This window comes from Lithobates pipiens, unplaced genomic scaffold (assembly GCF_037356315.1).
Source record: "Lithobates pipiens isolate NorthernLeopardFrog02 unplaced genomic scaffold, aLitPip1_a1.2 Scaffold_23, whole genome shotgun sequence".
Classification (NCBI taxonomy): Eukaryota; Metazoa; Chordata; class Amphibia; order Anura; family Ranidae; genus Lithobates; species Lithobates pipiens.
Genome location: NW_027507785.1, coordinates 89,484,587 through 89,497,205, shown reverse-complemented (window position 1 = coordinate 89,497,205; position 12,619 = coordinate 89,484,587). Strand labels below are relative to the sequence as shown.

The 12,619-nt window shown below is 43.0% G+C and overlaps 1 protein-coding gene across 2 annotated transcripts in view; it reads right to left on the bottom strand.

Moving 5' to 3' along the window:
• Positions 1-12,619, bottom strand: part of DNAH12 (dynein axonemal heavy chain 12) — a 186,091-nt gene that overhangs the window by 167,487 nt on the left and 5,985 nt on the right. For both annotated transcript variants that reach the window (XM_077452022.1, XM_077452023.1), the window contains exons 2-4: positions 6,288-6,456; positions 4,660-4,750; positions 2,277-2,303 (exon numbers count right to left, since the gene is read on the bottom strand). In XM_077452022.1, the coding sequence (XP_077308148.1) occupies positions 2,277-2,303; positions 4,660-4,750; positions 6,288-6,445 (276 nt within the window). In that variant the 5' untranslated portion in view covers positions 6,446-6,456. The remainder of the gene's footprint in view (positions 1-2,276; positions 2,304-4,659; positions 4,751-6,287; positions 6,457-12,619) is intronic.

The following is a 12,619-nucleotide window of genomic DNA, read 5'->3' as shown; positions in this document are numbered from 1 at the left end:
TCCAACCAATTCAGAGGGCTCCAGCCTGCCCATAGTTGATTTAGTAAATTAATGAACTGGGGTCTAAATCTGCTGAACATTAAATGACAGTGATGTGTTCTCCCCTTTTTTACTGCAAGTAGAAACTATTTTTGAAAAGCGACAGTTTGGACCTTGAATCTATTGGAAAAGACTAAGAAATTACAAAAATTGACTTTATAGGCAAGATATAGGTAAGATAAAAAGTATTGAAGTTTTACAGTTTGGACATCTAAACCCAAGAACAAAAATGTAATATATTGTATCTTGTCAGTTCTTAAATGTGGTGGCTGCATTAGATTTCATTATTTTCTTAGACTAAGAACATTTGCAGCAACTACAGAAACAAAATTCTTGAGCTTGCCAGTCAATCAGTATTATCTTCTTCCTGTAAATGGCTAATTCCCCCCCCCCCCCCCCCCAATGTAACGGAGATGAACAAAGGGAGACATTAGACTGGACTACAGCAGTGGTTCTTAGCATAAATACAGTGGACTAAGCATAACCTCCCTAGGACAGGAAGTGTGTTATTGATAGGATTACAAGATGAAAATGCAAAAATAAATAAAAATAAAACACCCCATATAAGAACTGGTATATTGCAGGATATTAAATGCTTTCTTTTTGAATTTGAATATGCTTTAAAAGGATGTTGATAGAGATGCATCACCAGAAATACACGATATGCTGATCAACAGCATCTACCAGTTATTTAATTTTAAAGGGTCAGTCTTGGATCGGTGCCACCAGCTTGAATCCACACAATTTTTTATTTTTTTTGGTATCTAGGGTACTACCAAAACTAAAATCTCCATACCACTTGCCTAATTTTGCTATCATGAGGGTATCTCACTATCACTGTTGGATTTTTAATCTTTTATACAATAGGGAGAATTCAGATGAAGTATGAAGACACTCAGACGATGCTTAAGTCAAGTGTGACACCTTTGGAGGCCAGACCTGGGGAGGTCCCGTGAAAAACAACGCAAGGGATACAAGATACCAGTGGCTAATGTTTTATTAACAGCATCTACCAATAACAAAGACACCAGTGTTTACTTGTTAGTTGTTAACTTGTCCCAAATATAATAAAGAAAACTCCTTGTGATCCAGACAGTGATCATTAATCTCTTATGGCTAGCATGCGGTTGGCCAGGCAGGGCAGGGTCAGGAATCCCAACCTTCCTCTCTTATTTCCCTTCCCCATTCCCTCTAAACCCCAAAAATCCCCCCCCCTCCTTTTTCTCTGCCCTCTCCTAGTCTTTCTTTACAAAAGTACCTTTCTTTTAGGTCTTTATATTCCTTCTTTTCTTTATATTCCTCCTATTCTTTATATTCCTCCTATTCTTTATATTCTTCCTATTCTTTATATTCCTCCTATTCTTATCTGCCTCTTCTTCTCATAACATATCCATTGTTAAAGAAACTTGAACATCAAGCCTATCCGATGTTGGGATGGGAAGCCTGTTACCTTTCCTATACCCCAATTCTGGTTTAGGGCATAGAAGACTGAGAAGCAGTCAGGAAGCATATATGCTTTTGTGTGATGTTGATAAAGTCAACCATTGTATTATAGATTTATGATGTATCTGTGATACAAACTTGACTTATCTACTATATTAGTTATTATGTTGTCTTCTTAGATAAAAAAAAGCTGCAAAAAATAAAAAATCCTTGACAGCAAAGTCCAGAAACCAGCAAGCTTTTTTATTCAAAACAACTGCAATAAGCCCACAGTGTGCTATGAAAAGCTTTGATGCATTTCACACTTTAGTGCTTACCTATAAGCCTTATGAGTAAGCACTAAGGCTCGGTTCACACAAAGGGCGGCACGACTTGCAGCGCGACTCACAGATGCGACCTGCACACGACTTCAGCGGCGACTTGCAAAACGACTTCTGTATAGAAATCAATGCAAGTCGCCTGAAGTCGCCCCAAAAGTAGTACAGGAACCTTTTTTCTAAGTCGGAGCGACTTGAGTGTGAACCAAGCCTAAGGTCCAAAATGCATCAAGACTTTTTCTAAACGATGTAAGTTTTGTAAATATTGTATTTATGTGAATTTTGTAAACATTGTATTTATATAAGTTATGTATTGCATTTGTGCAAGGACTGGCATGTGGAGTTGGTTCAGATGAGGTCAGTTCTTCATGCTTTGGCAGATTGATTTATTCCTCTATAATCAAACAATGGCGTGCAATCTAAAATGTGCATGTTCAATTGTGAGATAAAATAATTTATTTTGAAAAGAGTTCTTACCCTGAGTTTCCTTTGCTCACTGTTCATCTGCAAAACAGAATAAACAAATGATTACACCAACTTAATTTAATTGTCACTTTCCTGATCAGAGAACATGAATAATGCCACTATTTAGAGAAGACAGAGGCTGTCCTCCTGAGGTATGTAAGTAGCCGATGTGGGGTTATAGAATAGAAAAGGTCAGGGGGGCTAAGGAGGTGGGGTTAGCGTAACCTTATAAAAGATATCCTAACCATTTAAATTACCACTGTAGCCATTTAAAGCAACTCTGTCAATCAAATGTACCCAAAGGGCAGCCAGAAGAAGGTAATTAACACTCTTCCATCCCACCTAGCCTACTCTCACACTCAACTCATCAGATCTTAGCTGTCTTACAGAACTACGGCCCGAGGCATATTATTCACATCCAACACTTATAGAAGAGATGGATGACAAACTGTACCGCAGTGTCCTGTGGTATTATTCCCTGGCCCCAACATCACAGTAATTACGTAGGGGCCAGTGGATAGAACCACAGAACACAGACGGGGGGACACAGCATCTGACACTTCCAAATGTGGGTCATGAAGATTCTGCAGGAGGCTGTAGTTTTTCGAGAATAAAGATCTAAATAATGGACCTAGGGATAGGTGAGAATAATTCACCTTCTATTCCAGGCTGCTTTTTGGGTGCAGTTTGTTTGGGAGGGAAGGAGCTTCTTAAAGAAGGATTACACTTACAGTTGATAAAATAGAAGGGAAATTGGGACTTTAAAATGAAGCGGCTGAAGTGTGGAGGTCGAGGTAGAAAAAGAATTTTATTGAGTTCATAGTAATGTATAATACAGAGTAAATTCATATATATACATACATACATGTACAATTATTTGGCACAAAATATGTTTATAATGACATCAAGGTGTATGTAAAAACGCATCAAGTCAAGAAGCATATATAAACAATAGATAGTATGTAGAGCAACAGCATAGCCTAAAAGTGCCTCAGGGTGACATATCCGGTACCTATGTCTATGATCACGTAATATAAACGTAAATGTACTGAATTGATATTGGTGACAGCATCAGGACATAATAGATATCACTGTAGCATCCAATGTAGCTCGACACGTTTCGTGGATGTATCTCCACTCATCAGGAGCAGATGCGACAGATTCCTGTAAAATGTATAGATGTAGTGAACCACACTCTGTATAGGGGGGAATGGATACAGTACATAAGGTGCTTTAAAAAGAAATTAGCCAAGCATATCTACCAACCCCGGCAGTGAGCGCAGCAAATAGCAACTGGCCCATGGTGAGTCGGAGGCACAAATCACCCCCCCGGGAGCTGAGGTGGCATATTTAGGCAGCAACAGTTGTAGTGAAAAGATGCCTGGGTGTGAAGATGAACTCCATGTACTGACAGTGTTGATATATGGGTCATCAAATGGACGTATCTAAAAACGGATATGTATGAATGTTAAGTGAACATGTAATGAAGAAAGAATGATAGACGTAGAGGTAGTGCGTAAATGTATAGGATAAGTATAATGGGTCTACAAAAATATAAAAGAAAGTAGAAGTAAAAACGTCTGAAAACAAAATATAGGAGGGTATTGAATAAATGTGAGTATGAACTTAAAAGTGATATGTAAACGTGTATGTTGGTAAAGTGTGCCTGCATCTTTTCACTACAACTGTTGCTGCCTAAATATGCCACCTTAGCTCCCGGGGGGGTGATTTGTGCCTCCGACTCACCATGGGCCAGTTGCTGTTTGCTGCGCTCGCTGCCGGGGTTGGTAGATATGCTTGGCTAATTTCTTTTTAAAGCACCTTATGTACTGTATCCATCCCCCCCTATACAGAGTGTGGTTCACTACATCTATACATTTTACAGGAATCTGTCGCATCTGCTCCTGATGAGTGGAGATACATCCACGAAACGCGTCGAGCTACATTGGATGCTACAGTGATATCTATTATGTCCTGACACTGTCACCAATATCAATTCAGTACATTTACGTTTATATTACGTGATTATAGACATAGTTACCGGATATGTCACCCTGAGGCACTTTTAGGCTATGCTGTTGCTCTACATACTATCTATTGTTTATATATGCTTCTTGACTTGATGCGTTTTTACATACACCTAGATGTCATTATAAACATATTTTGTGCCAAATAATTGTACATGTATGTGTGTATATATATGAATTTACTCTGTATTATACATTACTATGAACTCAATTAAATTATTTTTCTACCTCGTCCTCCACACTTCAGCCGCTTCATTTTAAAGTCCCAATTTCCCTTCTATTTTACCATATACCGGGATGGAGGCGCTAGCCCGTGCCTCATTTAAAGTCCCAAACTGTCCATTGTTTTTTGTTCAAATTACACTTACAGTTGATGGGAGCTGTGGCTCTGGAGGTGTGGGCACCCTCCTTTTGTTCTCGGAAACACTTTCTTCATAAGCCTTTAAAGCCTCCTTCATTCTACAATACAGAGAACATATCTTAAAAACTAAAGACCATAAAATTAAAGGCCCATTCATATACAGTATCACACAAAAGTGAGCACACCCCTCACATTTTTGTAAAAATTTTATTATATCTTTTCATTTGACAACACTGAAGAAATTACACATTGCTACAATGAAAAGTAGTGAGTGTATAGCTTGTATAACAGTTTAAATTTGCTGTCCCCTCAAAATAACTCAACACACAGCCATTAATGTCTAAACCGCTGGCAACAAAAGTGAGTACACCGCTAAGTGATAATGTCCAAATTGGGCCCAAAGTGTCAAAATTTTGTGTGGCCACTATTATTTTCCAGCACTGCCTTAACCCTCTTGGGCATGGAGTTCACCAGAGCTTCACAAGTTGCCACTGGAGTCCTCTTAGCCCCTGTACACACGGTTGGAGATTTCGACAACCAAATCCGTCAGATTTTGTCCGTCGGATCTTGTCCAAAACTGTTGCATACACACGGTCGGACTAAGTTGTCGAAAAATCCGATCATTCAGAACGTGATGACGTAATTTCGTTACGATGGGACTACGTTCAGGCTAGTAGCCAATAGCTTTGATGTAGGAATTTGATCTGAGCATGCGTGGCACTTGGTCCGATCAAAATTCTCTACACATGAACGGAGTATGTCCGATCGAACCAGTTGGTCGGGAAATATTTCCAACATGTTGGAAAATTGGGTCCGACGGATATTCCGACGGAATCAGTCCGATGCAGACCACACACAGTCGGATTATCCGACGACACGGTCCGATAGGACACATTCCGACAGATTCTCCGACCGTGTGTACAAGGGCTTACACTCCTCCTTGATGTCATCACAGAGCTGGCACTCCTCCACCTTCTGTTTGAGGATGCCCCACAGATGTTAATAGGGTTTAGGTCTGGAGACATGCTTAGCTAGTCCATCACTTTTGCCCTCAATTTTTTAAACAAGGCAGTGGTCGTCTTGGAGGTGTGTTTGGGATCATTATCATGTTGGAATATTGCCCTATGGCCCAGTCTCCAAAGGGAGGGGATCATGCTCTGCTTCAGTATGTCACAGTACATGTTGGCATTCATGGTTCCCTCAATGAACTGTAGCTTCCCAGTGCTGGCAGCACTCATGCAGCCCCCGACCATGTCACTCCCACCACCATGCTTGCCTGTAGGCAAGACACACTTGTCTTTGTACTCCTCACCTGGTTGCCACGACACACGATTGACACCATCTAAAACAAATATGTTTATCTTGTTCCCATCATGGCAGTTCACGTCGTTGCTCTGCAGTGGTGTGCATTGAAAAAATTACAGCGTGCAGTACTTTTTTCTGCAGAGCATGGTGAAGTGCAATCCACCACAATCCTGCAGCCAATAAAAACTGAATACAGATGCAATCCTGTGGCCAATACAACTGAAAGATATGTTGCTTTGTGACTTGTGACATGCTTATAGAGAGCTGGCATTGCTGTCATCACATTGCACACTAAAAGGATCTGGTCCCAGAGCTCAGTACAGAACTTACATGATTTCATTGAGGGTCTTTTGCTGCTCTCGGCTTCTTTTGTGTCTCATCAGCTTCTTGTTGGTAGCACTAGTCGATATCGTTGGTAGGATGAGTGGAGGTAAGTGCGCTCTGAGATGCTCCCCAGGGGGGAGTTGTGAAGTTCTGTTGGAAGCCATCTAGACACATGCTAAAACAATCACAATAAGTTATCAGCGAGTACTATTACAACATTGACATGGAATGCAAGGAGTCACCAATAAATGGTTAAAGAAGGACTAGGGTTGAAATGTAGGTGGGCCGAACAAGAGAAATCTGTCATCTACTCCATCCATGCTAACCAATAGTGTCCAAACCCTGAAGTCAGCTGCCATCAATGGGCCATAGAGCTGCAGGCAGAAAATTCCCCACCTCACAGCTGATGTACACAAAGGGGCGGAGATGCTTGCAACAGCACTGACCAAATATGGCCATATTTGGCCAATGACATTGACCCAACATGGACATGTTCCCATATACGGTCAATGATGTCACAAGCATCCCTGCTTCTTTGTGTACATCCGATTTGTGATGGGGAATCTCCTGCCCGCAGGTCATTGGCCCAGCAATGATAACTTTCGGGTTTAACCAAACCCAAGCCTGAATCCAACCTCATCACTACTAAACACAGTGGATGGAGGAATCACCACAGCCGGCTGTTTTATTGTGACAGCTGGCACCCACAACTGTCTGAATACCTGGAAAAGTGCCTGCACCTGATTGGATGCAGGCGCTGTTTGGCTGAAAATTTTCCACCTGATTCCTTCCATTTTTAGATTGTTGTCAGATAGGGGGTGCTGAAAAGGCCACCCATAGCTCCATTTTGGCTGGTTCCTAATGAAATTTGATCCATGTAAAGCCGGCTTTACTTAAAGCCAGCATACAGTTTTAACCTAGAACATGCACATAGCTCGGGGACTTTACTTGCTGCAGATCAATGATGCACAGAAAGTCATGCATCCAGCCTTCAAGAAGGAGATCCGTAATGGTAGCCTATGTATTTGTCTCATTACAAGTTTACTGTAGGACAAGTACTTTTTTCTTCCAATGTGGTTGCTCTGTACTGTAGCATTTTTAATCTGGGGATGGGGACTACCTAATAAGCCTGATTTTGCATTTTTATGCAAACTCTGTTTTAGGGATTGTTCACACCAGGCGTGATAAACTAAATCAATGCAGGGACGCAGAGAAGACAACTGTTCTCTATGTGCCCTGTTCACAACATACAGGTGCATTGATGTACGTTGCATACAAACACAAGTCTCCATTCTTATACAAGAAAAGTTACAAAAAGATTACCGAGCTTTTAAAATAAAATCTGCCGAAACTCTATTAACCATGGCCACATTTTTTGGGGGTGGGACAGGGCGGAGCAGGTGCTGGGGACAATAAGGGCATTCAAACTGCGCCACTCTAAATGTTGGTTGTGGCCAATCACTGTTAGGGGGAGGGTAATAAAGCGGTATGTTTTAATGACACCTGAGCCTACTTTTCTCTGGGGTGAGTGCAATCACCAATCACAGAAATTATGCTAGGATGGACCCTGCCCAGGCTGGGGATGCCATTATTAAAGCTGCAGAGAAATCAGGGACATGTTCTTTTATCCGGAGAAATTTCTTCCCAGGAACAGGCCCCTAAAATTGGGGATGGTCTCCAGAAACCAGGAACATCTAGTCACTGTACATTACAACGCAGTGTGTTATAAAAGCTGTTGCTCATGGGATAAATTTTTTTTTTTTGGTAAGGTAAAAAAAAGTGAAAAAAAAAAAGCAATGCACCGTGGCTGCACAATAGAAACCACTGCATGTGAGGTTTTATTTCTGCTTATATCAGAGAAACCTCTGAGAAAATCCCCCTGAAAATGAGGAAACATCTCATCTTTGACAGTTGTCATCCCTACCGGGAGATTTCCCTTTTATCTCTTGTCTGGTGACAATTGTAACATTTTAGATTTTCCAATCACAACAGTCCCTAGGGCAGAAAATGAGAGTGAATCTCTCACAAGCAGCAATAAAAACCTGACAGAGGTTCTAACTATTATCCATTTTACCCAAAACTAAAAAATAAGTTTTGGCTGGAGAGCCACTTTAGAACAGCTCTGTAGCCACATTAAAAAAAGGGCTCCTTGCAAAGAAAAGTAGCGGAGAGAGTTATCAATAAGCCCCTGTGCAAGACCAATTACTGGGCCGGGGCCCCAATATTCAACCACTGATCAAGGAAAAACATGTATTTACTGTGTGTGGATTCAAAGCCAGATCCACATGACAGCACGAGGGGTTCTAAAACCCATATGACCTATAACTAGTATAAAGGACCCCCTAAGGCCCCAGGGGGCACTTGTGTAGCTCTATAGTCTGCACAAATAAAATGTCTGTCTGTGCTTTGGATCTCTGCAGCTTACGCATGTATTTGCAAATGTGTGCAAACTAACTCGTTTTTAATGCATACTGTAAAGCAGGTTCATTCGGTTGGTTGCAGACTGGTCGGTACGTAGGGCTGGGAATTTTCTTTGGTTTTGTTTGACATGCATTGCCCTTCAATGTGCTTTTTGCTGCAAAGGCCAGTAACAGGTCGGGGCAGTGGCCATTTGTTTGTAATGGTGGAACACTGGTGAGGGGAAGCACTAGACACCTTCACTGCCATTGTGCTCTATGCTGGGTGTCCAGTGTGCCCTTGTGCCTTTAACGCCTTTGCGCTGACCATACGCAAATATGCAGCCTCTTGGCACTTGGTCTTTAGCGCAGAGAGGCCGTATATTTGCGTGAATTGCTGCCAATATACCTGTGCTATAATGGCACACACTACGAGCTCCCAGCACAGTTACAGTCACCTAACCGCCACGGGCAGGGCGATTGGCTGTGACAGCCAATCGCCCTGCCCGTCTCCTGGTGTTATAAACCTCTTAAAGGGCCAGGAGTTGCCGGGGCTAAGAGGTTAAGGAGACGTGGCCTTCCTCCAAGCTCACCTGCCCTCTGCCTATCCATTATAATGCATGTGCTTCCACTGTGAAGGCTCTCAAAATTTAGAGTCAGGATTGCAGATAACATTGGGGTGCCGTGAAGAGGCGCAAACTAACCCCTGTTTTTAACGCAAACTGTTAGACGGGTTAATACAGTTGGTTGCAGGCTGGTTGGTAAGTAGAGCTGGGAAAGTTCTTTGGTTTTCTTTGACGAGTTGCCCTTCCATGTGCTCCTTGCTGCAAAGGCCAGTGATAGGTGGGGACAGTGGTCATTTGTTTGGACCTCTGTATTGGGGACAGGAAGCCAGGGGACATTCAAAATGTTAAAGATGTCACAGCAACAGGAAAAGAGAAAAATGTTTTATTGGGGATACTTATTGAGGTGAGGGGGTCAGAATGCTTTTCCACATTAAAAGTGTCATGGTGACAAGCATTTAACAACTGGTCTGCCACTGAAAATAGATCATTGTAGTCTTAGTTTGTTTTCGGGCTGGAAAATTAAAGTACACTTCCAGTCCCCCAATTCTTTCTTCTTTTTTTAAATACTGCGCTGCAATTGGGTCCACTTTAAATACAACATTTAGATAATGCTATCAATGCTGTCCTTTTAGTTGATGTTTAAGTGGTTAAAAACTAACCTGATCTTGGAAGTAGGCAGGGTCCATATCTGCTGTGGGGATTGAAGCCCTCTTATATTTCTTTCCAGGATTTGGTGCAACTGACTACCCACCATGCACCTCCCGATCTCGCACCTGCGCAGTAATGCTACTGCACGGCGCTCTTGTCCTGACACCTTGCGTTAGCAATGGCAGCGTCGGCAGAAGTTCCCGCTCCGTTGCTATAGCTATCATGCAAGATTTTGGTATTACCGTATATACTCGAGTATAGGCCGACCCGAATATAAGCCGAGGCCCCCAATTTACCCCCAAAAAAACTGGCAAACTTATTGACTCGTGTATAAGCCGAGGGTGAGACATGCCTGTCCATCCCTGTGTGTGTGTCCGTCCATCCCTGTGTGTCCGTCCATCCCTGTGTGTCCGTCCATCCCTGTGTGTCCGTCCATCCATCCCTGTGTGTGTGTGTGTCCATCCATCCATCCATCCCTGTGTGTGTGTGTCTCCATCCATCCATCCATCCATCCCTGTGTGTGTGTGTCTCCATCCATCCATCCATCCATCCCTGTGTGTGTCTCCATCCATGTGTGTGTGTGTGTGTGTGTGTGTGTGTGTGTGTGTGTGTGTGTGTGTGTGTGTGTGTCCAGCCTACCTTTGTCCCGAGCCTCCGTCCCGTGCCTTGCCTCCTTGCCTCCGTCCCGTGCCGTGCCTTGCCTCCTTGCATCCGTCCCGTGTCGTGCCTTGCCTTGCCCCCGTCCCGTCCCGTCCCGTGCCGTGCCGTGCCGTGCCTTGCCTTGCCTCCGTCCCGTGCCCTCTTCGTCGGCGGCCATTGTAAAGTTCAAAAGCTGCGCCGCCGCCTTCGCCTGTGATAGGCGGAACACTGAATTTCCCAGCAGCCTGTGTTCCGCCTATCACAGACGTTGTATCATCCTCGTCCGTAGTACGAGGATGATACGATGTCCGTGATAGGCGGAACACAGGCTGCTGGGAAATTCAGTGTTCCGCCTATCACAGGCGAAGGCGGAGCCGGAGGCGCGGCTTTTGAATAGAATGGCCGCTGTCTGTCTGCTCGACACGCTGATCGAGCGGGCAGACAGCGATGACTCGAGTATAAGCCGAGGGGGGCACTTTCAGCCTCAAAAAAGAGGCTGAAAATCTCGGCTTATACTCGAGTATATACGGTAAGTAATTTCCATGGACTCCTGGGATAGAAGACACTGATATCCCAGAAGTCCATAGGAATCGCCTAGTTACTTCATAGTTACATCACAGACTACTTACGGCCGGAGCTGGAAGTGGTCTATACTACAAGGGAAAAAAGGTATTTAAAAATATATATATATTTGTCATTTTAAATATAGAGGAGGATGGGCATTGGGTTAATCCCAAGTTAAAAAAAAACTGGTGGAACTCTGCTTTAAACTCATTCATTGCTACAATTAGCTTTTAGCAGTATGAGCGCAACAATAGAATAACTGGTGCACACACAAAACTTGTTCAGTCTCCATGTATGCGCCTCAGGCCTCAAATCAGCCCCATTGCATTCACTTCAGACCTTAAATCAATGACCTTGCATGCACTTCTGACTTAAAATCAGAACAAATGCATGCATTTTAAGCCTCAGATCAGCCCCAACGTATGCATTTTAGACTTAAGGTTAGCACCAATGCATGTACTTCAGACCTCAGATTAGCACCAATGCAAAAAAAAAGTCAGAGCAGCCTCAATACATGCACTTCAGACCTCAAATCAGTGACCTTGCATGCAATTAGGACCTCAGATCAGGCCTAATGCATAAACCTCTGATCAGCACCAATGCATGCACTTCAGAGCTTGAATCATTGCCAGTGCATGCATTTTAGACCTTAGATCAGCACCAATGAATATACCAAAGATCAGACCCAGTGCACTTCAGACTTTGAATCAGTGCCAATGCATGCACTTCTGACCTCAGTACAGCCCCAATACATTAACCCCAGATCAGCCCCAATGAATGCATGTCAGACCTCAGATCAGCTCCAGTACATGCATTTTAGACCTCAGATCAGGCCCAATGCATGAACCTCAAATCAACTCTAATGCAGGCACTTCAAAGCTTAAATCAATGTCAATGCATGCATGTCAGTTGTTAGATATCCGCCCAAAAACGGAAACACTGCTATCTGCTTTTGGCCCCCCTCACTGCACACAGATTCAGGCCCTGACCTCTTAAACTTTGGCAAACAGATTATACTAGAAGCCTGAAAAAACATAGTCGTGCTCATGAACGCCTCTGGTGTAAGACTAAACCCCTGTACACACGGTCGGAAATTCCAACCACAAAATCCGTCTGATTTTTTCCGACTGATTTTTTCCAAAACTGGTGTTGCATACACATGGTCGGACAAAGTTGTCGGAAAATCAAATCGTTCGGAACATGATGAAGTTCGTTCGTTACGACGGGACTACGTTCAGGCTAGAAGTCAATAGCTTTGGTCTCGTAATTTGATCTGAGCATGCATGGCACTTTGTTCCGATCGGAATTCTCTACAAAGGATCGGACAAAGTCCGATTGGATTTTGTTGTCGGAAAATTTGAGATCCTGCTCTCAAATTTGTTCCTTCTGAGTTTCCGATGGAAAAAGTCCAATAGAGCCCACACATGATCGGATTTTCCGGCAATATAATCCAATCGGACTTATTCCGTCAGAATTTCTGACCATGTGTACAAGACCTCAGAAAGATTTCAACCAATATAAATCT